The sequence below is a fragment of the Panulirus ornatus genome, chromosome 64 (assembly GCF_036320965.1).
Source record: "Panulirus ornatus isolate Po-2019 chromosome 64, ASM3632096v1, whole genome shotgun sequence".
In the NCBI taxonomy this organism is placed as follows: domain Eukaryota; kingdom Metazoa; phylum Arthropoda; class Malacostraca; order Decapoda; family Palinuridae; genus Panulirus; species Panulirus ornatus.
The window spans coordinates 24018838-24046337 of NC_092287.1; the positions used below are offsets into that span (position 1 = coordinate 24018838).

Genomic DNA, 27500 nt, shown 5'->3' on the forward strand with positions numbered 1-27500 from the left:
GTAACTGGTGTCAAATAACTTATGTGTTGACAACACTCACCCTCTTCTTATCTCCTTCATAAACCTCTAAACCTGGTTCCAACATTATCTAAGAGATATAAGTGGGGTTTTAACAATGGTAGAAGCTTCCCTTAACAATACACAAGGAAAGAATGTGCACATAATTAACAGTTATTTACCGTTATATACAAACTTGATAATAATCATCAAATTACGTCACTAGAACATTCCAATTCCATGAGAATAACACAACTTCTACAATCCGTACAACCTATAACCTAATTAGCATCACACACAACACTGTGTTACGTCCAAAACTATCACATGAACTAATTACCATATCATCTAATTGGCATTTGTCTTACTTAATGGGTGTATGCAATGCGCCTGGTAATATCTTAAAGTTACTAATTTACCCACATGCATTAACTTAATCCTTGAACACACCAGTATGACCCTTGGCTGTGATAGCCAGTGACCTGACCTTACTTAAAACCAAGCCGTTACACCCTTGCTTAAGGGTCGTACCATCCGCTGTTTTTAACGGTCGTACCGTCGGCCGTGTTTAAAGGATCGTACCCTCTGCCGTGTTTAAAGGCTACCGTATTGTTTGCCGTTTAAAGGCTACCGTACCGTTTGCCGTGTTTAAAGGCTACCGTACCGTTTGCCGTGTTTAAAGGCTACCGTACTGTTTGCCGTGTTTAAAGGCTACCGTACTGTTTGCCGTGTTTAAAGGCTACCGTACCGTTTCCTGTGTTTAAAGGCTACCGTACTGTTTGCCGTGTTTAAAGGCTACTGTACCGTTTGTCATTTTTAAAGGCTACCGTACTGTTTGCCTTGTTTAAAGGCTACCGTACTGTTTGCCGTGTTTAAAGGCTACTGTACCGTTTGCCATTTTTAAAGGCTACCGTACCGTTTGCCGTGTTTAAAGGCTACTGTACCGTTTGCCATTTTTAAAGGCTACCGTACCGTTTGTCATGCTTAAAGGCTACCCTACCGTTTGCCCTGTTTAAAGGCTACTGTGCCGTTTGCCGTGTTTAAAGGCTACCGTACCGTTTCCTGTGTTCAAAGGCCGTACCATCGAGCTGGAACATCGTACCAACGTGTTCTCGAAATTACATTACCGAGCTTGTTTACCTCACGCAATGACCACCCACCACAAATCACACCTTCCCAGTAAATCCGCCATTAATATTCCCACCAGGTGAAGGCTAATACATGAGCCTTCCACCCACCTCCCCTGGGGCGGCCAGCGTACCTCACAAGGTGTCCGTGTGTATGTGTGTACCTCCGCATCTTACCTGTCTCCTCCGCCGAGCTCCCCAAAGGAGTCAAAGATGATGCATAGAAACAAAAAAAATGATTCAAAATGTCGAATTCAGGCTCATTTCTCGGTTCTTTCGTTTCTTATCCTCACCGGTTTCTTACGAGGGAGTTCAGGAATATTCACAACCACAGAATCCTCTCGTCAGGCACTTAAAAAACGACCTAAAATTAAAATACTGGTGGGGAGATTTGAACGCTCCGTCCCCACTCACAAGACTGGCCAAGGTGACTGGTGAGCCCGCGCGCGCCATCTACCAACAGGAATGGAAACCTTTACCTGACCTTTAACATTGGCGCCAACGTTGAAATGGCCTTTAAAAAAACAAAAGACTGTCACCATTTTATTTCATTATTCATAAATATGTCAACTATAACTACAACAGCTTCGGAATAATTTTTGAATAGAGTATATTAAAAAATATGTTGGTATCTCTTACTTCCGTTACGTTCAACTAAATTCATATCCATAACAGAGATCCAAGTCAGTTGTTTGAATACTATACGGACTTACGAGGAAATTTCAACGTTACTACAACCTTAATTCAATCCAAATTCTCTTTTTCTTATCTATTCAAAGACAAATATAAAAACAAACATGTATTTCTTAAAGCCTCCCCGTACCCTTCTTTTCCCATTTTCTGCGGATTTTCGTTCGTATCGTTTTCTGTCTTTAAATTGAAGCAGTAACTACCGTAAACTTTATATTTGACAAAAATAATAAATCTAATGAACTACAAGTAATAATGCCTTGCAATAATACCTTAAAGTAAAAATCAAAGCGATCTGCAGCAGAATGTATTTCAAATGTATTTAATACAGTATTCTACAGCCACACCGCCAGGAAACAGTAGATTTTAAAATGAAATATATCAAGACTTATAGATAACGGTCGTATTTCAATTTATGAATGTTGTCAGACACAAACAAAGCTTTAAAAGACAAGTTTTGTCAAACTGAAGAGACAATAATAACAATAATAATAATAATAATAATAATAATAATAATAATAAATAATGATAATAGTAATAATAATGATAATAACCATAATAATAATATGATCATGAAGGCAATAATAAATAATAATGATTAAAAACAACAATATCAAAAATTCTTTCGAGGTGGGTCAAGGGTCACGTGAGCTCATATGGCCTCATTTAGTAGGACTCAAGTTAGGTCAGGCTAGGGTGGGACCCACGTGCTCATTAAGTCAGATCATGTCAGGAGAGAGAGAGAGAGAGAGAGAGAGAGAGAGAGAGAGAGAGAGAGAGAGAGAGAGAGAGAGAGAGAGAGAGAGAGAGAGAGAGAGAGAGAGAGGAGGGGACGCCGGAAGTGGTTCTCGATGACCTCTTAAGCCTTGACCTCGGCTGACCCCATTCCTGTGGTGGGTATCAAGTTACTGCTCACGATGTGGCCAATTACGACCCCCTGGACTTCTTGGTAACGGGGTCTGACCTGGCCTGACCTTAATATGACCGACTGATATGGCTCAGATGAGAAAGTTCATAACCTTCACCAAGTTCGTACTGAACTTGTCTCACCGGAAGTGACGTGACCTTTTCTACGGTGACCTGGCTCGACCTGGGTTAAGGTCATCATACCTGGCTTGATGTGGGTAACAACTGTCACACCTGGTTTCAAGTGGCTTACAGGGACGTGACCTGGCTTCCACTAAATTCTAATTCTAAATCAAAAAACAATAACTACAAGACATGTGAATATTTGATTCACGAAAATAAAATAGGCTAGCTTTATAGGATTAAATATAAAAATAATTATCAGATCACAAGGTACTTTTCATCCTAAATACTTATACTTTTAAAATTGTAATATAAAGAAACAGTTCTATACTTGCAATAATGATGGAAAATATCTCATAATGCTTCCCCCCAGCCGATATATATCCAAAATGTACGAAAATATATACGATATATATCCAAAATATACGAAAATATATACGATATATATATCCAAAATATACGAAAATCTATATCGATATATATCCAAAATATACGAAATGAATAATGAGATGGTTTATAAAAATTCAATGAATAATCACAAACTTTGATGACCTCCAACAGATAATTCAACCCTAGATTAGTATTTAACATGAAAAATCCTCCTCCTACAGAGGTTTTCATGCAATTCCATTTACCTTCGAAAAATACCAAATAATTGTACGCAATAGTTCAGGGTAATTCATAGCCCCCATTTTCTTTTCTTTTTTTTAAATTGTAATATAACTGTGACGCATTCAGCGGCCACCCAGGGTCGAGCGCATAGGTTCGAATACTGGTAAAGGCAGTCGGTCCACAGTCAACCCAGCTGTTCATCCACCCCTCAGGGTTGGTCGGTAAAATGGGTACCTAACTCAGGTTCTAATAATCCTGTATACTTGCTAACGTCTCTCATTGCCATACTATCATCTGCAAACACATTCAGGCATGTGTGTGTGTGTGTGTGTGTGTGTGTGTGTGTGTGTGTGTGTGTGTGTGTGTGTGTGTGTGTGCAAACACATTCAGGCATGTGTGTGTGTGTGTGTGTGTGGTGTGTGTGTGTGTGTGTGTGTGTGTGCAAACACATTCAGGCATGTGTATGTGTGTGTGTGCCCACAAGTGGGGGCTGGGAAGTACATGGGAGGGACGGATCACAAAAGACCTGCTAGTCTATGATGAGGTTATCTGTTGTGGTAGAGAGAAAGATGGGGGGTGGTAAAGCTAAAAGTCTCCTTCCCATCTCTCCCTCCGGCTCAACAACATCCGACAGCAAAAGGTAAAAAATATGAGGTGAGAAGCAGGGGAACCACATGTCATACGAGGAAGCCACTGCAGGAGGGAGGAGCCAGAGGGTCAAGGTCCTGGGTACAGGACCAACACCCGGCAAGGATGACCACTTTCTCCCCCGGGGGGGAAGAAAGGAAGGACTGGTACAGTACCTGACCATGGCCACACCACCTGTCACCCCTCACAGACGGCACCATCTGTCTCCCTAGGTTCTCTCTACCCCCCCCCCCCCCTGCCGCCCCCCTACCACCTGCAACCATCTGCGTCGCACTGTTACCTCCAACCACCATACACCGTCGTAACCACTGCGCCTGGTCCTGACCACACAAACACACACACACACACACACACACACACACTCCCCAAGTGTCGCAACCTCGCCAGCACCAGACCTGCCGTCGCTGCTGCCATCAAGAGGAGAACCCACGGTGTCAAATGTGAGAGAGAGAGAGAGAGAGAGAGAGAGAGAGAGAGAGAGAGAGAGAGAGAGAGAGAGAGAGAGAGAGAGAGAGAGAATTAAAAACGATACCATACACCTGTACACATACTTCAGTCATCTCGTCCCCCAATCCCACCTCTTCCTCTTCTTCTTCTTCTTCTTCCTCCTCCTCCTCCTCCTCCTCCTCCTCTCCTTTTTGTCTTCCCTATAAAAGACACAGAAGAGGCTCGCACCACAGGGGTGGAGGCTTTCCCACACTCTCCACACCTGGGCCAAACCCACAGCACCGTAGGGCCGGGAGGTAAACACACACACACACACACACACACACACAATTACCTCCCCAGCTGGTCAGTCACAACTCAGGGTTACGTCTCCACAAGCCACAATCACTTTAATAACAACACAAACAAAATTGAAATCGAGACGCATCAGGAGGTTATTTTTAACTCTGTATCGAGAACATGATGTATCCGATTTCTAGACAAAAAAAAAATTGTATACGCATTGTCGTCCAATGTCATTCATAAGTAATTTCTAAAAATACATATAAATAAACAATCTCAATACATCTATTTTCTACAAAAAAATACTGCCAAATTGTAGAAAATTGTCATTCTTAAGTAATTTCTAAAAATACGTACAAAAACGACAGTGTCATTCTTAAGTTATATAAAGAAAAAAATTTCTTACTAAATCGTATTTTGTTGGCACTGTTTTCTGTCACTGAAAAAAAAAAGCATTATGGATTTTACTGTATGTTTGTACGTTACTGTATATATGTATGTCACTGTAAATCAATTTTTGGCTTCAAATGCACCATCATGTGTCACTGTAAAATGGTATTTTGTATTTAACTGTGTCACCATGTCACTGTTATAACAATTTCAAATTTCAGTTCACCTTCATTTTCCCTGTAGAACATCACTGTAAATCATACCTTATTACTGACATCAATAATAAATTCATTATACCTTACTGTCACTCAAGAGCTTCATTATATATTCAATCACATCTTATCCCCATTATAAAAATTCATATACATTTCACTATCAGAAAATGTCACTTATCACCATTACTATTCATTTCACTAAAACTTACACTCACCAAAGACCTTCACTATACGTTTCATTACACCTCAATCTCACTACAGACCATCACTATTCATCTAACTACATTATATATCAACATCACTATACACCATCAATATTCATTTCACCATACCTTCATATCACTGAAGATCACCATACATTTGACCATACCTTAGTGTCATGACACACCATCACTATTTCACTATAGCTAAGCCATCACTACAGACCATCACCATACAGGCACTATACCCTAACATCACCATGGCGCGTCGGTATACATCAACACTAGACCCTAACACCATTTCAGACCATCACACACATTACACTACACCTTAACATCACTTACTCCCATCACTAAAGACTTCTCTATACTTTAAACATCACTAGATAGATCATTTCACTATACCTTAAAATCACTAGATAGATAATTTCACTATACCTTAACTTCACTAAAAGACTTCTCTATACCTTAACCATCACTAGATAGATCATTTCACTATATCTTAACTTAAGATCAACACTATCCATTTCACCACACTTCACTGTCACGACAGATCGCCACCACACACGCCAGTCACCATCCCCCCCCTTTCACAACAGAGGACCTGTGGTGCCTCACTATACACTCACCATGGCCAGTCAGGATGGTGGCCACAACATCACAGAACTGGGGGAAGGTAATGGCATCTCCAGTGACCCCCAGGCTGGCCACGGCCGAGGTCACACTCTGTAGGCAATAAGAAAAGGCCAGGTTAGGTCATGGCATTTGTGGGGAGAGATAATACAGGATATATATATATATATATATATATATATATATATATATATATATATATATATATATATATATATATATATATATAATTAAGCAAATAAGGTTATATAATCATTGTGCGCCCAAGGGTCGTACTGTCATACTCAAGGGCCGTACCGTCGTGCTCAATGGGAGGAAGGTGGTATAATACTTTGAAAGTAGTTCAACTGATTCACTGATATGTGATGTTAAGGTGAATTATTTACCATTCTCTATCTATCTACCTGTCAATCTATCCTTATGTAAATACGTAAGTTAAATGCACATTAATTTATATACGTACAGATACATCAAATAAATATTAACCTGCATACATACATACATACATCACTTTTGAGAAGCAAGCTTTAAAACATGAATACCTGGTAGGTGTTTTCAAGAAGTGTGAATGGTGTACTAAAATACAGAAGTTTACCATATACGTAATTTTACTCGAGGCCAAATAATGTTGATTTTAAGTATAATTTTGTCTTCTTCAATTGACGGTATATACAAAATAAGATATGGAAAATAAACCACTACAACATCTAAAAAAAAGGCTTATATTTGATATGAACTTTAAAATAACAACTACAATACTTCAAGTAGTCAAAGAAAACTTTTCCAAAGAAAACGGAGACTTATTTTTCCAAATTTCAATTTCCACCTTTTTAAAAGGTCTAAAAGCCGGAGGTTAGTGCTGTCGGGCGATGAGCAAACTGTGCTGAAGGCAATACCGTTTTAATCTTCCAATAATTTCATTAGGAACGGAAGCCACTCAGTCCACAAGCTTCGAGAATGCAAAAACCATCAGAGTGAATCGCAAGCATAACTGTATATATATATATATATATATATATATATATATATATATATATATATATATATATATATATATATATATACATATATATATATATATATATATATATATATATATATATATATATATATATATATATATATATAAATATTACTCATGTTCTGGTCTAGCCACTTAAGCACAAAGATAAGACCCCAGAGGAAAACGACCCAAGCTAAGGTCGTACAATCGTGCTCAAGGCGTTTTTAAATACCTCCGATACAAAGGCCGCCGTACTCCTGAGATATATATATATATATATATACATATATATATATATATATATATATATATATATATATATATATATATATATACATCCACACCAGCGCGCGCGAAGCGTTTAAAATTCCACGGGTGGCGGGGTGCGAATGTTGACATGCGGTGGGCATTTAAACGTCGAGACAGGCGTCGTGTTTACACGTCTCGCGCACTGGGGTTTAAATGCCCCAGGCGCATCCGGCTTGCTGTTGCAACTGTGAATAGATTTGAATATATATCAAATGCAAGCTACTTTGAGATATATATATATATATATATATATATATATATATATATATATATATATATATATATATATATATATATATATATATATATCAGTTTATTTATAGGTGTTACCGGACTCCGCTTAAAGTTATGCCGCGAGTGAAAAGTCACCTTTAACGTTGCTATATCATCGTCAGAGTACAGACTCGTCAAAGAACATATCGCTTCACAGGACGCTATCCTGTCCCTGCACCAGATCGTAGCGCATCCCTAGATTCGAAAACATAAAACCACAAATGTCGCTTGAGTTTCAATTCGTATGATTTTATGTATAAAACAATAACAAATTACATATAATTATAGTTTTACTACATGTGAATACAGTTTTGATATAAAATTATCAATGTAGATTTATACTCGTTACTGTATGCATCTCAAAATGATTATATCTATCATTTTTTTTTTTTTTTTTTTTTTTTTATACTTTGTCGCTGTCTCCCGCGTTTGCGAGGTAGCGCAAGGAAACAGACGAAAGAAATGGCCCAGCCCCCCCCCCCCCCCCCATACACATGTACATGTTAGCAGAGAATCTGAGTTAATAAACATTACATATCAAATAGCCATCAAATACATACATACATACAAACATACATACATGGGTTGTGTGGAAGTACGTTACACATCAAAGGGTACATAAATATTTTCAAAGCATTTCTCTCTTGTATCATAGGGTAAATATATATTTTCCCCTCCTGTATTATGACTACTCGTAGTTTTGTTTATATTGCAGGAAGGGAGAGGTAAGTGTTGCTGGGGAGATGGTTACTGTATCTGATACTGGTGGGGTTTCTGTCGTATTCCCGACGGGAATTTACGGTAAATAAGCCTAGATGTATACATAGATATGTGTAAACACACACACACACACACACACACACACACACACACACACACACACACACACACACACTAAAACAACTGAACAAATAAAAAAAATCAAATAGGCTAAACACAAACACACACACACACATACCAAAACAACCCAACACCCATGAACACTAAAAGTCAGGAGACACACCTCTCTCTCTCTCTCTCTCTCTCTCTCTCTCTCGTGGGGGGGAGGGTGGGGGGTCATCAACCGCTGTTGGGCCACCATTACCATCATTAGATCAACGTCATCTAGCCACCCCCTCCCCTCCCAATACCACATTACGGTACACACTCCTACACCCCCCCCCCCCTCCCTAACGACGAGATCCACGTTACGTAACGAACCTGCTCGTTTGCGCCCACCTCAACTACCGGTCTCCTCGTTAACTATCATATTCTAATGACCGAGCCTCATGCATAATGGTCTCTCTGGCGAGTAGGAAGTGACCACACCTGAGGGAAGGCTTGTAAACCACACTTAAGGGCAGGCTTGCAGACCACACTTAAGGACACGTTTGTAGAACACGCTTGAGGGTAAGTTTATACACCACATCTGAGGGCAAGTTTGCAGACCGGCCCTCACTCAAGCAGTGGTACCAAACGTCTCTTGACAAATGACCCGACTATCAATAACTGACCTTAATGTATTCTTAATGATATTTGCGTATCGCACGTACACACGAAGGTATGCATATGTGTCACGTATGTATGTATGTATTTTTGTATAACAGTGACACGAAAGTAGGTCTGGGAACAGACAGATATTCCTATATACTCTACAAATTCTCTCTCTCTCTGTCTCTGTCTCTCTCTCTCTCTCTCTCTCTCTCTCTCTCTCTCTCTCTCTCTCTCTCTCTCTCTCTCTCTCACTAATACTTTGAACAAACTCCACAGTCCCGACCCCCATCTTCTGCTTTTAATACTAAGTGTAACGAGGCATAACACGGAGAGGAACCGCACCCCACAGACAAGCCTTTTCCCACACGCGCATCGCTCCCCCACCTTCCACTGAAATCCAAATGTATTGACACGTTGCCTCTCGTGTTATGCTTCGTGGCGTGGTGGACTAGTGGCTCAGGTTTGGACAGCGAGCTGACGTGTCCCCTTCCGCCTTAACGGGAGGGGTGATCTCACGGCTTCTTGAGCTGTACTTGGAGCTGTTAGCTTTACCTGGGAAGCTAAAGAAGGTATTCGTTCCCTGAGTGTGTTTCTGAAGACCCCCAAACTCTGACATACGACAGACGTACGTTTTTTGAGCGTTAATGTATTCATACCGAGGCAGACAGACTCTTCTTTCTCTGGGGGCGAGAAGAAATTGATCGTGGGGGTTGAGCGCTGTTACATATCAGGGGTTGTTCCTGCGGGGGATTTTCTCCGGAGACCAGTTCTACGGGGTTGAAGCGGAGTCGTATTTGCAAGGGGGTTTACTATGGGGTTTCTGTGGGAGAGATATTATTCTCTGGAGGCGAAGTAGAGTCGCTTTTATCTCTTTCTCTGGGGCTGAACTAAGGTTTCTCTGGGGGGTTATAACAGGCACTGGACAGAAGTTCTAGACCAAGTAGAAAAAAAAACAGACACATATATAAAACTGCAGATATGATGATCACACTTGTCCGTGATGATAGTAAGAAGGTGAAATCGCACTTCAGTAGGAGTTCATACAATTTTCTTCAACATCACACTTCATTTCCGCAGTCCAACACCAGTCTTTATAGACCAAGGACTGTGCTTGGCCTGTAAAGATTGGTGTTGGACGGCGAGAATCAAATGTGATGTTACACAAAATTGTATGAACTCCTACTGAAGTGCGATTTCACCTTCATATATAAAATCATATGATCTTCAAGGTATACTTTAATACTTTCCTCTAATTCGTGTATAAAAAGAAACGAATCCTTTCAATACTTTCCAATGAACCCCAAATGGACGTCGGTACGATCCTTGAGCACGACGGTACGACTCCTGTGCACGAAGGTACGACCCTTGTGCACGAGGGTACGATCCTTGCACACAACGGTACGACCCTTGTGCACGACGGTACGATCCTTGCACACAACGGTACGACCCTTGGTCATGACGGTGAGGTTCAAACTCAAGGCCGTCGAGCCCTTGTGCTCAAGGGTGGTATAGATTTGCTCCAGAGGTTAAGCAAACACTTGAAAAATACCTCAACCCGAAATAACTCTTCTTTCTGTCTCATGACGATTACAAAATGCATGTATTTCCAACTGTAGCCACAGTACAGCGTATACATATGTACGTACCCTCCCAGAAACAAACTGCCTTCCAACCTTTCAGTGATAATAGGGAATCACTTTTACCATTTATACCGTAAATGAAAAGTTCATCATCGAGAGGAATGGAAGATAAGTCCCGCGTCATTTACATATCACGTCAAGGATGAATTAGGAAACTGTGTTATCTCTGTACACTGGGGTAATTCTAAACACACACACACACACACACACACTCGCTACGCCCCTCACGTGACCAGTTACGAAAGAGAGAGAGAGAGAGAGAGAGAGAGAGAGAGAGAGAGAGAGAGAGAGAGAGAGAGAGAGAGAGAGAGAGAGAGTCGCCGATTTGTACTTTCCCCCTTCCGGGGGTGACGCTAAACGAGTGTTAACCTTTATAATGATCAACGATATATGGCAGGAGGGAAATAAGGTATCTATTACAACCTTCAAGTGAGCTATTTTCTCTTTCTCCAAGTACTTTAGGTAATCTCTCTCTCTCTCTCTCTCTCTCTCTCTCTCTCTCTCTCTCTCTCTCTCTCTCTGACTATGGAAGCGCCCAACCCTCGCCACATTATCTCCCCTGCCCTACCACAACATCCGGCCCTGCCTCCACCACTTAGGGACCAGTCTAGGCTGACCTCTTCACTCTCCCATCCCCTACACATGTGCTGTTTATCCTACATAACAGCTTTTGACCTGGTAATTCTCGTATGCCATCTGCCATGTAACAACCATCACTTTTAACTCTCTCCCTATAAATATAATATCCTATATATATATATATATATATATATATATATATATATATATATATATATATATATATATATATATAAACAACCCTCCCTATGTATATAATACCTCCCGGTGTACTTCTGAACATATAAAAACTCCGTTAGTCATCTTTTCAAACATACAATAATTAACTCAGTTCCCCCTGACCCATACAATCATCTGTAAAAGCAATTACGATATTCAATTTACGATGCAGGTATTATAGTGTAAATCAATTCACACACACACACACACACACACACACACACACACACACACACACACACACACACACACACGCACACAGGAACCACATACACACGAACACGATACATACACAAAAAAAACGCCCATAAAAAAAGGCCACACATACCACCGGTTCTCTCAAGCCCGGACATTTTCCAGACATTGCCTCCGGACACAAGGTTCGGATATTACCGCGGTAACCGGAGCGTGTTGTACTCGAGGAGGGACACCCAAACCATCCACTGTCCCTGGCTACGGAATCGGATAAGAAAGACATTTCTGGTCTTAAGAGAAGCCTCTCAAACCACCATTAATTTACAGTGACATCAAACCGCTCCAGGCGATGAGAAGGATTTAAAAAAAAAAAAAATGTTAAACGCATTTCAAGTTGCCGCTACATGATTCACAGCCGTGACCAGGCAGCGTTGCCACATCAAGCAGGAATGTATCGGAGAATGCCCACAACCCGTCGACAACCTTGGCATATGATATGCAACGAAAGACAGCGCGCGCACGAAGATATGCTGCCATACGCCTTCACTCACGTTACCTCCCCATTGCAATCGTTGCAATACTACCACATTTCCCCAGCCGTCTGAATATCATAAGATACAATCACTAACAAAGACTTTTTCTTTTTTTTTTTAAACACGTTCGGAGTTATTTAAAAAAAAAATTCCGTTACCCCAAGACGGGAGAAAGAAAAATTGGCGCCAAAAGAAATGTTTACATTAACCTTCCCGCCAAAAGTGACGTCACGGTTTGTTTACCATTTTTCCGCGGGAGTCGGCGGCCATCAGCTGACCCGCGACCGATCCTAGCCTCACGCCACATAAAACCGACGTTAATTACGTCGTCCTAACGCATTGCGTAAGCCTGTACCCTTCCCGACGACGGTCTCCGCCTGCGTCGTGGCTCACGGTCGGACAAGGCGGCGAGAAATGCAGGGGTTGGCAACGTCTTAACGCAGGAAACAATGACAAGAAACCTTTATTATGAAGCCAAGGTCCCGGCAGCGTCAGGACCCTCTCACGCGCGCAGTTTATATATATTGGCGGAATGCGTGCATAGTGCCATTGTACAAAGGCAAAGGGGATAAGAGTGAGTGCTCAAATTACAGAGGTATAAGTTTGTTGAGTATTCCTGGTAAATTATATGGGAGGGTATTGATTGAGAGGGTGAAGGCATGTACAGAGCATCAGATTGGGGAAGAGCAGTGCGGTTTCAGAAGTGGTAGAGGATGTGTGGATCAGGTGTTTGCTTTGAAGAATGTATGTGAGAAATACTTAGAAAAGCAAATGGATTTGTATGTAGCATTTATGGATCTGGAGAAGGCATATGATAGAGTTGATAGAGATGCTCTGTGGAAGGTATTAAGAATATATGGTGTGGGAGGCAAGTTGTTAGAAGCAGTGAAAAGTTTTTATCGAGGATGTAAGGCATGTGTACGTGTAGGAAGAGAGGAAAGTGATTGGTTCTCAGTGAATGTAGGTTTGCGGCAGGGGTGTGTGATGTCTCCATGGTTGTTTAATTTGTTTATGGATGGGGTTGTAAAGGAGGTAAATGCAAGAGTCCTGGAAAGAGGGGCAAGTATGAAGTCTGTTGGGGATGAGAGAGCTTGGGAAGTGAGTCAATTGTTGTTCGCTGATGATACAGCGCTGGTGGCTGATTCATGTGAGAAACTGCAGAAGCTGGTGACTGAGTTTGGTAAAGTGTGTGGAAGAAGAAAGTTGAGAGTAAATGTGAATAAGAGCAAGGTTATTAGGTACAGTAGGGGTGAGGGTCAAGTCAATTGGGAGGTGAGTTTGAATGGAGAAAAACTGGAGGAAGTGAAGTGTTTTAGATATCTGGGAGTGGATCTGTCAGCGGATGGAACCATGGAAGCGGAAGTGGATCATAGGGTGGGGGAGGGGGCGAAAATTTTGGGAGCCTTGAAAAATGTGTGGAAGTCGAGAACATTATCTCGGAAAGCAAAAATGGGTATGTTTGAGGGAATAGTGGTTCCAACAATGCTGTATGGTTGCGAGGCGTGGGCTATGGATAGAGATGTGCGCAGGAGGATGGATGTGCTGGAAATGAGATGTTTGAGGACAATGTGTGGTGTGAGGTGGTTTGATCGAGTAAGTAACGTAAGGGTAAGAGAGATGTGTGGAAATAAAAAGAGCGTGGTTGAGAGAGCAGAAGAGGGTGTTTTGAAATGGTTTGGGCACATGGAGAGAATGAGTGAGGAGAGATTGACCAAGAGGATATATGTGTCGGAGGTGGAGGGAACGAGGAGAAGAGGGAGACCAAATTGGAGGTGGAAAGATGGAGTGAAAAAGATTTTGTGTGATCGGGGCCTGAACATGCAGGAGGGTGAAAGGAGGGCAAGAAATAGAGTGAATTGGAGTCATGTGGTATACAGGGGTTGACGTGCTGTCAGTGGATTGAAGCAAGGCATGTGAAGCGTCTGGGGTAAACCATGGAAAGCTGTGTAGGTATGTATATTTGCGTGTGTGGACGTGTGTATGTACATGTGTATGGGGGGGGGGGTTGGGCCATTTCTTTCGTCTGTTTCCTTGCGCTACCTCGCAAACGCGGGAGACAGCGACAAAGTATAAAAAAAAAAAAAAAAAAAAAAAAAAAAAAAAAAAATATATATATATATATATATATATATATATATATATATATATATATATATATATATATATATATATATATATATATATATATATTCTTATGAGTCCACGGGGAAAATGAAACGAAAAGTTCCCAAGTGCACTTTCGCGTAATAATCACATCATCAGGGGAGACACAAGAGAGAAATATAACAGTAAGTTGATATACATCGAAGAGACTCCACGATGTATATCAACTAACTGTTATATTTCTCTCTTGTGTCTCCCCTGATGATGTGATTATTACACGAAAGTGCACTTGGGAACTTTTCGTGTTTCATTTTCCCCGTGGACTCATAGGAATATCTTGATCACGCGCAAAATTGTGATCCTTTCCAATATATATATATATATATATATATATATATATATATATATATATATATATATATATATATATATATATATATATATATATATATATGAAGCTTCAATCTAAGAGTTAAGGTGTGTTTTCGACATATATCAGTTTGCGTCCTGGCTATACACACACACTCGTCATGAAGGAAGGTAGATGGTGGTTTAACCATCATCAACATGGGGTTGGAAGGAGAAGGTCTGAAATAATTCTAAACTAAGCTACTTCCAATGTCTCGTTAAGGACGATGAATGACGTCTGCTTAAACTGAATAGAACTAGCCTTGCGTCAGTTAGCGTTACTTATCATTTCTTTTTTTTTTTTACAGCTACATCAACTTAAGCTAGTATTACCTTAGTTAGGTAAGCTTAGACACGACCTTAGTTTTTTCTTTTTACGGGTAACTCAACGCGAGCTAGTTTTACCTTAGTTATGTTAGGTTATAGACACGATCTAACAGGCTTAAATCCGGGAATATCAGGCAGGATGACTAAACCGAAATTTCCGTTTTCTCTATATCAGATTTTAGCCAATCAACGTCCCTGTGTTAAGTCTTCCTCCGTACTCAGCCCTCGAACCTGTGCCACCTCAGAACCCAGATGACGATAATTACCCCCAGAGAGTTATCAGGGCGTCATTAAGGCGGCCCCGAAGCGGCTCCCTTGTTAAGTACCTTAACTGCTCCGCTCCGTTATTCCCCGAGAAGCGTAAGGCGTATTACGACCCATTACGAAAACACACATTGCGTTAGCAACTTGACGTTCACTTTTCTCTGGGGCAAGTTTCGAAAGCTTCTTGGCTATGTTATAGACTGGCTCCTAGGTTATTTTAGGCTATGTTACGATGTGTGTTTTGGTACAGCCTAGCTTAGGTCTAGTGAAGCAATGAAAGTGTTATAATAATTCTATGCGCAGTGTTTCAACGACTGAGTCTTGAATAAGCTATGTTAAAGACGAAGTGTGCTATGTTATAGGCCAATACTTATCAAAGACCAAGTGTGCTATGTTACAACCTAGCCACGATCTGCCTGACACCTCCTTCATCCACTAGATACACCCAGGTAAACAGAGAACAAAAATAAGACACACCATAAGAAAAAGATGCAAAATGAAAAAGGGAGAAGCGATTATTAGACTGAAGGTGAACACGAAAAAAAATAAGGATGAGAAAGATGACAAAATTCTGAGGCCACACGCGAGAGGAAAGTGATAAGACAGAGGAGTCAATGAATCATAAATGAGATATCGTAAAAGAAAAAACTTTCGTAGTTACCGAAAAGAAATTCAATTTTCAGCAGACTTAAAACAAAACTGAAACAGTGGTCACATGATAAACTCTCTCTCTCTCTCTCTCTCTCTCTCTCTCTCTCTCTCTCTCTCTCTCTCTCTCTCTCTCTCTCTCTCTCTCAGAGAGGGGCAATAAGAACGCCTGCCTCTCCAGATGGGTTACACTCACAACCACAAGACTACAGCTGCCGGGTGGGGTTACGGTCACTTGCCACTGTGCTAGGGTGATGGGCCCGCGCGCGTGTGGGAGCTAGGGTGACGGGCCCCGCGCGTGTGGGAGCTAAGGTGACGGGCCCAGCGCGTGTGTGGGGGCGCTAGGGTGACGGGCCCCGCGCGTGTGTGTGGGAGCTAAGGTGACAGACCCCGCGCGTGTGTGGGAGCTAGGGTGACGGGCCCCGCGCGCGTGTGTGGGAGCTAGGGTGAAGGGCCCCGCGGGCGAGTGTGGGAGCTAGGGTGACGGGCCCCGCGCATGTGGGAGCTAAGGGGGGGGGGGGGGGACGACGGAGGTCCCGGCGAGGGTGAACGGGTCGAATGTGGTGCCCCGGGTGAGGCGAGGCTGCTACATGTGCCATTCTCACTACCAAAGGAAGATTTCGCTGGGGGGGAAACTGACGCCTTGGAAAAGGTGAGTCGACCTCGGAGGGGAAAGTGGCTATCATTACGCGCGCGCACACACACACACACACACACACACACACACGACAACGACGAAATGGTGAATCTGGACAAGAAGAAGCTTAATAAATAGTTACATGATGTTGGTGAATCAAGAGATGGCCCCCTTACGAGTGCAGAACTCCCTCCTTGTACAGCGTAGATAGGCAATGGCATACGGGATAACTATACGGTTACGCAAACACACACACACACACACATAGTCGTCCTGTCTGGCTATACTGAGACAGTAATTCCCACCACAGATAATCCCCCAAGGCGAAAATACCTGGGGAAAACAACAGAGGCATTGCTCCATCCTGGGGTCAAAGGTCAGTTTATTACACCATGATGACGTGTGTGTGTGGGAGAGGGGGGGGGGGGACCAATCGCATCGCGTCTTTAGCAGCGTTGAGCGCTGGGGATCGAGTTCTGATTGGCTCACAGCGCAACGAGAAGGAGAGGGAAAAAAAATATAATGAATTATAATCATCATTACCAACAAGGTAACTATTTTCCTTTCTTTTTATTTCACATAAATCTTTCTGAACAGTTAGTTCTGTCTTGGGGGGGGGGGGGGGGGGGGAGGAGAGGAGGAGGAGGAGGAGGAGGAGGAGGAGGAGGAGGGAGGAGGAGGCAGGGAGGAGGAGGTTGACTAGCGGATGTTACCCCAGCCATCGAATTACCTCCATAATGGCGTAATTGTGGATGGTATTGTGTCGTGAAGGCTTGCCTGCTGCTGCTGCTGCTGCCTGTGTGCGTAAGGTGACGGACACGGATACACACACACACACACACACACACACACGAACGATGACAAGGTGACGGACGGACACACACACACACACACGAACGATGACAATCATACTGCTCAATTACCGAGAGACCCGGAGCTGCCGTGAGCTGAGAGAGAGAGAGAGAGAGAGAGAGAGAGAGAGAGAGAGAGAGAGAGAGAGAGAGAGAGAGAGAGAGAGAGAGAGAGAGAGAGGATCAAACACCTGCTCTTTCCTTTTTTTTTTTTAACTTTCACATAGAGTCTCTACCACGTGAATTTATGCTCAATTACCATACAATTATCACTCTCTATCGCGGGTTTTTCTTTTTATATGTATAATTCCTGAGAACACGGTTGCGCCACCAGCAAGACAGTACAACCCTTGGGTATAATGCAGAGGCCTTTTTTGACCCTATAACCCTTAAGGGTCTGGTCAAAGGCCAGGACCACCACTATCACCAAGGGTCGTGCCGTCGTGCTTAAAAGTCGTGCCGCCGTGCTCAAGGGTTGTACCGTCGTGCTCGAGGGTCGTACCGTCGTGCTCGAGGGTCGTACCGTCGTGCTCGAGGGTCGTACCGTCGTGCTCGAGGGGTACAACTCTACCTTCACAATGACCGCACCAGTACCTTCCTTAATGGGCGACCCAGGACCACTTTCCTTCACTTTCTCCCTCGCAACGCACCTTAGCTGAGCGCCCCCCCCCTCCTCTCATTACCGCAGGCACCGACAACGCACTCGGCCCGAGGTACCGGGGGAACGAGCGCTCGTAACGCACCCGACAGGAATTTCCCCCTCCGAATGTCGTACACTGGAGGACATTCCCCAACCCCACATCCCCGGCCAATACGTAGCATAAGATCACCCACACGTTACCATCCCCAACACTTCCCCCCTCCAACCCTCCTCCTCTCCACCTAACCCCCCTATATCTCCAACACTACCATCCAGCACCGCCACTCTTACACCACCCCACCTACCACCCAACCACTGCTTCCACCTACCACCCAACCGCTCCTTCGCCACACTATCTACCGGCATACCACAAGACTACCTACTCAAACGGACTGCTAGACCATAACAGAACTACACCACACATCTCTAGAAGGTCTCCTGGCACCAGTCCTCGTTATGACTGCTGGGGGTGAGACCTAACACCACCTAATTACTCTGGGGGTGAGACCTAACGCCACCTACCTACTCTGAGAGGGAGACATGACACCACCTACTTACTTTGGGGGAGACCTAACGCCACCTACCTACTCTGGGGGGGAGACCTAACACCACCTACTTACAGCTCTGGGGGAGACCTACCACCACCTACTTACTCTGGGGGAGACCTAACACCACCTACTTGCTCTGGGGAAGACCTAAAACCACCTACTTACTCTGGGGGAGACCTAACACCACCTACTTGCTCTGGGGGAAGACCTAAAACCACCTACTTACTCTGGGGGAGACCTAACACCACCTACTTGCTCTGGGGGAAGACCTAAAACCACCTACTTACTCTGGGGGAGACCTAACACCACCTACTTGCTCTGGGGGAAGACCTAAAACCACCTACTTACTCTGGGGGAGACGTAACACCACCTACATACTCTGGGAAGTGACCTTACACCACCTACTTCCTCTAGGGTGGAGGGAGAGACTTACCACCACCTACTTTCCCATAAGCTTCCAGCGAACACATGACAATAGCCAGGGAACACAGCTAATGACGTAAGCCTTGACATACTACCAACGTATAATCGCTGGCCTCCGGAGCCACCAGAATGGGATGAGGGAGGGAGTTGGGGGGTTGGGTTGGACTCCCACCAATAAACAACATTAAAGGGAAAGCTGAAACATTCTCCTGCCAATCACTGTGCGCTTTGTCTTGGGCTAAGCTTGCTTACACAAGTGAGGTGGATCTGAAACTTTGAGCTAAGCTTACACAAGTAGAGGGGGTCAGCTCACGGTACGTCAGTGGGTATCTGTGTATGTGTGTCAGTCAGTAGACGTATGTACAGGGAAAATATCGACCCGTCCCTCATCTGCTGCCACAGGTCAACGAAACAGACAATCGCGTGATCAGCTGATCATGTAAACAAACTAACACTACCGCCAAAAAGAGAGAGTAAACACACCCTTCCCCACACAACCCACCATACACACACACACACACACACACACACACACACACACAACACACACATATATTTATTCATTCATTATACTTAATCGCCGTCTCCTGCGTTAGCGAGGTAGCACAAGGAAACGGACGAAAGAATGGCCTAACCCACCCACATACACACGTGTATACATAAACGCCCACACACGCACATATACATACATATACATTTCAACGTATACAATACATATACATACACAGACATATACATACATACACATGTACATATTCATACTTGCTGCCTTCATCCATTCCGTCGCCACCCTGCCACTCACACACACACACACACACACACACACACACACACATATATATATATATATATATATATATATATATATATATATATATATGTGTGTGTGTGTGTGTGTGTGTGTGTGTGTGTGTGTGTGTGTGTGTGTGTGTGTGTGTGTGTATTCCCTACCAAATTTCCTTTCACCTGAGTCCTAGTGACCCCTGGTCACGTGATCCCATCTGACCTTTACTATCTGGCCTGGTCCTCACGCCTTGTTTCCTTTCCTGAATTCACAGGTCGTGCATCGCCACTCACCTGACCCCAGGGGTCATGACCCACCTGACCTGCTTCCACAATAGGCCGTGCAGACAAACATGTTCGGAAACAAGGGAACAAAAAAACAACATGAAACCAATACAGCGGTACGATGTTACTACTGAACAAGCAAATTACCATACGGTTACCTTTAATTTGCTGTTTAACGTTCTGACCAGACCTAACTACAACTTCGGTAAGATGAACTTTGTCTTTTAAGCAGTTGAACACAGCAAGAATACAATCTTTCAAGCGTTGGAATACAACAAGAACAACAATACAATGTATGAGGCGACTCACTCACTCACTCCTCGTGTGGATCTCTCTCTATCAGGCGGGGAGGGAATAGCACAAGCGTGTGTGTGTGTGTGTGTGTGTGAGTGAGAGAAACAGCGCATTCTCTCTCTCTCTCTCTCTCTCTCTCTCTCTCTCTCTCTCTCTCACACCCCCGTCGGTGGTGTCGGCGGTAGTGGGCGGAGGCACCACGAGCAGCAAGCAACCTCACCTCACCCACACCAAGCAAGGGCTGCTGACGCGGGCTTCCATTCCACACGACACAGTGCCTCCACCTCACACACACACACACACACACACACACACACACACACACACACACACACAGACACACACACACACACACACACACACACACACACACACACACAGACACACACACCCACACACAAACACACACACGCTCACAGACACACATACACACGCGCACACAGACACACAGACACAGACACACACACGCGCGCGCGCACACAGACACACAGACACAGACACACACACACGCTCACAGACACGCATACACACGCGCACACAGACACACACACACACACATACACACGCGCACACAGACAGACACACACACATACACACGCGCACACAGACACACACACACACTCGCGCACACAGAGAACACTCGATAACAACAACAACAACAACAACAACAACAACAACAACAACAACAACAACAACAACTACTACAACTACAACACGGGCAACTCTCACCATTCATTCAGCGCAACGCTAGTCTTTTCCTCCCCCCCCCCCCTTCTACGGTGAGCACTACGTGCTAACGCAGCCAAGCCTATTGGCGGAGGCTATCTGGTCGTATTTATCTACACTCGCGTGCCCTCTACGACCAGCTGCCAGATGGGAGGCATCAGTTGCCTTGGTGGAAACAGATGGTCACAGACGCGTAGGAGGGGGGGGGGGGGGAGACAGGTGGTGGTGGTGGTGGTGGGGTCCCCACTGGACCAGGAACAAGGGAAAAGTGGGAGGCATCGAACCATGAGCCTGGAGTTACCTACGGTGGCTGGCTGGATGCTAGCCAGCTGGCTCAAGGTGAAGATGATGCAGATGGGTAAGTTGAGAGAGAGAGAGAGAGAGAGAGAGAGAGAGAGAGAGAGAGAGAGAGAGAGAGAGAGAGAGAGAGAGAGAGAGAGTAGCAGATCAGGTGGTGTGTGTGTGTGTGTGTGACATTGACTTCCATTCGTCTGGATGTCCCAGAGACCTTTCACTTCCGTGTGGGTAAAGCCCACACTTGCCCACACTGGCTGGTGTGATTTACATCTTCACCGGGGGGGTCAGGCAGCTCTCTCTCTCTCTCTCTCTCTCTCTCTCTCTCTCTCTCTCTCTCTCTCTCTCAAAAGCGTTCCCACCGTCAAAACATTCGCATCACTTGCAGAGAGAGAGAGAGAGAGAGAGAGAGAGAGAGAGAGAGCTCGGCGGCAGAATCTCCTGGAAATATGTATCTGTTTGCGTGTACATCTTCTCTCTCTCTCTCTCTCTCTCTCTCTCTCTCTCTCTCTCTCTCTCTCTCTCTCTCTCTCTCTCGGCCGCTTTATCGCCGAGGAGACCCAGCGATACGACCCCTGGGTCATCTTCAAGAAGCGTTCCGACACATCTTAGACGACAGCTGTTTGTTTGTATGTGTGTGTGTGTGTGTGTGTGTGTGTGTGTGTGTGTGTGTGTGTGTGTGTGTGTGTGTGTGTGTAGGGACGCCAGGGGATCTACATGGCTAGGCCAGAGGGAATCTGTTGAAATCCTATGCCTCTTCTTGAGAAACACCAAACAATGGTGGTTTCCTTGATCCAATCTGCCACAACCAGTGGACACGTAAGATACGAGAGATGGGGCGGTGTGGGGGTCGCCAAGATGGGGCAGGGTGGGGTAGCCAAGATGGGGCAGGGTGGGGTCGCCAAGATGGGGCAGCCAAGATGGGGCAGGGTGGGGTCGCCAAGATGGGGCAGGGTGGGGTCGCCAAGATGGGGCAGGGTGGGGTCGCCAAGATGGGGGTCTCTGTGTGTCCGTGGTTGATATAGTTTGACGTGTGTGATTTCGTCCGTGATGGGAGAACGTGACATGCAAAAGCACGTACGTGATTGGTGGCTTTGGCTACAGGATTACGTCCGTGGCTTTAGAAGACTTTGAACTTGAGATTTTGTCCGTAATTGGAATCTTTGACATGTCTCTTCTATTTGCCAAAAAAAAACAAAAACAATTCAAACAAAATTACAAAGGATGTAAAAGACCGCAATATAAATCCCACAATGTATATATCTATATACATTATACTCTTATGAACCTGACACCAATGCCCGACCATACTTGTGTATGTGGCTTGCCTCGTATACGCACATCAATATCCAATCACCTGTTAAGGTATCATCTTGCAGGACTGGTAACTCTGGTCTACACATCTGTGGCAGATCTGCTGCAGGGGTTCCTAAGGTGATGTGTGTGTGTGTGTGTGTGTGTGTGTGTGTGTGTGTGTGTGTGTGTGTGTCAACAAACACAGCATCTGACTGTAATCAGGCCACTTATCTTACTACTACTACTACTACTACTACTACTACTACTACTACTACTACTACTACTACTACTACCACTACTACTAATACTTCCTCTATTACTCAAATACAACTGATACTACTACTACTACCAACACCACTACTACTGCTAAGACACAACAAAAACAAGAATCAATAATACTACTAATACAACTACTTCTACTACTACAAGTACTACTTCTACAACAACCACTATATATGCCACAAGAATATTCCACAAACACACACACACACACACACACACACACACACACACACACACACACACATACACACGGGGTCCTCCACGATACACAGTCCCGTCGCAAAGTTCAAGGAAGGTGAGGCTACCGGGAAGAGAGAGAGAGAGAGAGAGAGAGAGAGAGAGAGAGAGAGAGAGAGAGAGAGAGAGAGAGAGAGAGAGAGAGAGAGAGAGAGACGGAATCTGTTTCCTTGCGCCCCCCCTCCATAAGAATCTTGACAAGGCCAACCCTGGCTGGCGTCCTACTTCCCTGATCACTCAACACACAACCTTCACAAACACTCACTCACCCAGCCAGCCAGCCAGCCAGCCACCAGCCGGCCAGGCCAGGTAAGGTAGGTGAAGCCACGAGGGAAAACGGCAAAAGAGGGACGCTTGAAGCCTCTCTTTCCGGGTGACAGTAATGGCTTAAGTTAGGATTATCTGACGTCATGTCTCCCGTCTATAACTATCAAGGACCAACGACTATAAATAACAAGACGTCCTGGTCTAACTGCTATATCTTCTGATGTATATATACATTTCAGCTATATCTGGCGTATTGTTCAACTTCTCAACTAACTGAGTGAGGTTAGAGTTCATCATGTCCTTTCTATGGATACAGAACCAGGTCATTTCTATGGCACATAGTGTCTCACAGATCCCCACGCAATACCAGTGTAGGGAAGAAAGAAAACGAATTAGGGATCACTTAAGTTTGAAAATGGGGCGTGTGTGTTTACTACCTAATGCACGAGGGGTACGACCATTCTGAGCGAAAACGGTACGACCCTTGCTAACGCAAGTATGATTTTCTGAGCAAGACCATACGACCCTTGGGTTCGGATCAGGTCAGAAGGTCAAGAAATCATACCAGAAGGTTTCATCTTCTCGCTTAAGGGTCGTACAGTCGTGCTCAAGGGTCGTACCGTCGTGCTCAAGGGTAGCACCGTCGTGTTCAAGGGTCGTAACGTCGTGCTCAAGGGTCGTACCGTCGTGCTCAAGGATCGTATCGTCGTGCACAAGGATCGTATCGTCGTGCTCAAGGGTCGTACCGTCGTGCTCAAGGATCGTACCATCGAGCTCAAGGATCGTACCATCGTGCTCAACGAGTGACATGAGATAAGCCCTCTTACTAGGTATTCTAATCAGCCAATTCCCATGGCACCACTATCTAGAATAACCTATGGCACCAGTGTATACACAGTCACCCCTCGCACAGCCTGACCCGTGGCACGGGAAAGGAATACAGTGCCTGGTGCCAGGGGGTCATAACAGCCTAATCAATAAGACGATACAGTCACTTCACTCCCCACTCCCGGACCTGTTGGCTCTCACAACACACACACACACACACACACACACACACACACACACACACACGTCTACATTCTGATGTCCCCAGGCTCGTGTGACCACAGACATCACCACACACACACACACGTCTACATTCTGATGTCCCCTGGCTCGTGTGACCACAGACATCACCCCACACACACACACGTCTACATTCTGATGTCCCCTGGCTCGGGTGACGTCAAGACACAACGCGTGACGCAACACGTGACACGACGACACGTGACGCAAGAACACACACACACACACACACACGACGACCCCCCCCCCCCGCGCCGCCCTTCCCCACCACGTCCCACAAAAGTATGACCTTACCTTTTACAACAGCTACAAGTATAACTCAGGTCCTACATGTTCGTCAGGTCCTACGGGTGTGGGAGTAGAATGCCAGGGAATGTGATCTATCGCGGTGCACCCCGGGCCTAGCCGTGCGTCTTCACCTACACCTAGACTGCTCGGCCCACATCTCGTGCACATAATGACAGTACACGTGTCTGGTTTAAGTGGCAGGAAGAGGTACGAGGGTAAGTGGCGCTCCTTCTTCCCTCCTCTCCCTCCCCCTCTCACTCTCCCTTTACGACTCTCCTCGTCCTCTGTGGCTTGCTCTCCCTCCCCCCCTCATAAACCCCCCCCCCCCCCACGTTTGAGCGACGCAGGGCCATCGACCATGTCGACCAGATGGCGTGCGTAGTCGATCCATTGCACTCACGATATGGCTAAGGACATTCTGTGGGAACCAACCCCTTTTGGCCTCCAACAGTACTGCTAATGCTACTGCGACTACTATTACTGCTATGACTACTACTACTACTACTTCTACGACTACGACTACTATAGGTTTTTGATGCTCTATGGTTACGACACAAACCATCTCTGGTGTGTCGCGAGGTTACGACACACTAAAAAAGAAACCTTCTCAAATCAAAGAGGTTACGACGCCCTGGTCATCACCTGTGCGGGATTCCAAGTTCAGGACAAAGCTCAAACCTCTTTCGTATCACACATCCTGACAAGCTAAACACACCGCCTCATCCAGCAATATTTACTGACAACACTTTAAATATCACGTCCCATATTTCTCTCTCTCTCTCTCTCTCTCTCTCTCTCTCTCTCTCTCTCTCTCTCTCTATATATATATATATATATATATATATATATATATATATATATATATATATATACTATTTGGACGCCTTTGGCTTTAATGTTAACTGCAATATTAAGTCTCTTTAAAACGCTGTTTTTCAAGGGTTATCCCTAAAAAGTTGAATTTTTTTTGGTCTCTCCCTAAAACGCAGCGAAGAGGCGAGCCCATTCAATCCGAACACGTTTAACGAAGTCATAGATGATCAACGAAGGATCCTAAGGGCGAGATAGCGCCCTATCTAATCCATCTAATGACTGGTCAATCATGAACTTACGACGTATCAATATAATACTCCTTGCGTCCATGAGGTACACAAGATCAATTTTCGTGTCTGGGTAAGAAAAAAAAAAAAGACAACCTGTTGGCTATTGTTTCTGACGTGTGGCTGAAAGTGTCGGGATCTGCTTTTATTCGACTGATTCTCTAAGTCTCCTGTTTCCCTTGACGCTTCTCTTAGCTATTATTACACTGTGGGTAGATTTTTGTGTTTTGTTATGTTGGTAGCTTCTGTTATCTTACAACAGTAGCAGATGTCTGCTTCAGCTATTGTTTCAGGGGCGTCTTTTGTTATCTATACCACTAACTTCCATTCTGACTCCATTTTCAAAACCTTATATACTTTTGTTTATAGGTGATCCTGTTTGTGTCTTTCTTTGTCGTCGTTTCCTTTGTACGACCAACGTTTGCCAAAGAAAGCTCGTTTGTGTTGACAGCACGATGGACTGTCACTTCTGTGTGCCACAGGAAAATAAGATGGGCTGACACCTCTCAGTGTTGCCATCATGAGCGTTCTTATTTCGCAAGGTTATCATAATCGACGGAGACGCGTTTAAAACGAGCAGGCCTTTAAAATCGTCCGAGACAGAAGGCTTCATAGAAGTCCGTCGTAAAGGACTTTACGATTCACTTCGAGAAACTCTTCCCGATTTCTCTTCGGGTGACAGAATACTCTTCAGAGAAGCACTTTTTTTGTGTGTTGTCGGATCGATGAGTTGAGAGAGAGAGAGAGAGAGAGAGAGAGAGAGAGAGAGAGAGAGAGAGAGAGAGAGAGAGAGAGAATTTCTTTCACCAGCTGCAATGGTAACTTTTCACAAGTTACGGGTCGCCTGACTCTCAATGACCAGGTGGAGGTCAAAGGTCACGACAGTTAACACCCAATGGGTCGCACTCTTGTCCTTGAGGGGTCGTACCCACGCGCTCCTCCAAGGACGTACCGTCGTAACCAAGGGCCACAAAGTCTTGCTGTAGGTCATGTCCCCGCGCTCAAGGGTCGTACCGTCGTGCTCACAGGGGTCGTACTGTCGTGCTCACAGGGGTCGTACCGTCGTGCTCACAGGGGTCGTAACGTCGTGCTCACAGGGATCGTACCGTCGTGCTCACAGGGGTCGTATCGTCGTGCTCACAGGGGTCGTACCGTCGTGCTCACAGGGGTCGTACCGTCGTGCTCACAGGGGTCGTATCGTCGTGCTCACAGGGGTCGTACGTCGTGCTCACAGGGG

At 44.7% G+C, this 27500-nt stretch overlaps 1 protein-coding gene across 12 annotated transcripts in view; it reads right to left on the minus strand.

Moving 5' to 3' along the window:
- The window catches only part of nuf (rab11 family-interacting protein nuf), a 555321-nt gene that overhangs the window by 192053 nt on the left and 335768 nt on the right, over window positions 1-27500 (minus strand). For 10 of the 12 annotated variants that reach the window (XM_071657543.1, XM_071657549.1, XM_071657548.1 and 7 more), the window contains one exon: window positions 6267-6363. In XM_071657543.1, coding sequence (XP_071513644.1) covers window positions 6267-6363 — 97 coding nt within the window. Of the gene's footprint in view, window positions 1-1301; window positions 1558-6266; window positions 6364-27500 lie in introns of those variants that run through there. The other 2 variants (XM_071657552.1, XM_071657553.1) reach the window with 2 other exon arrangements.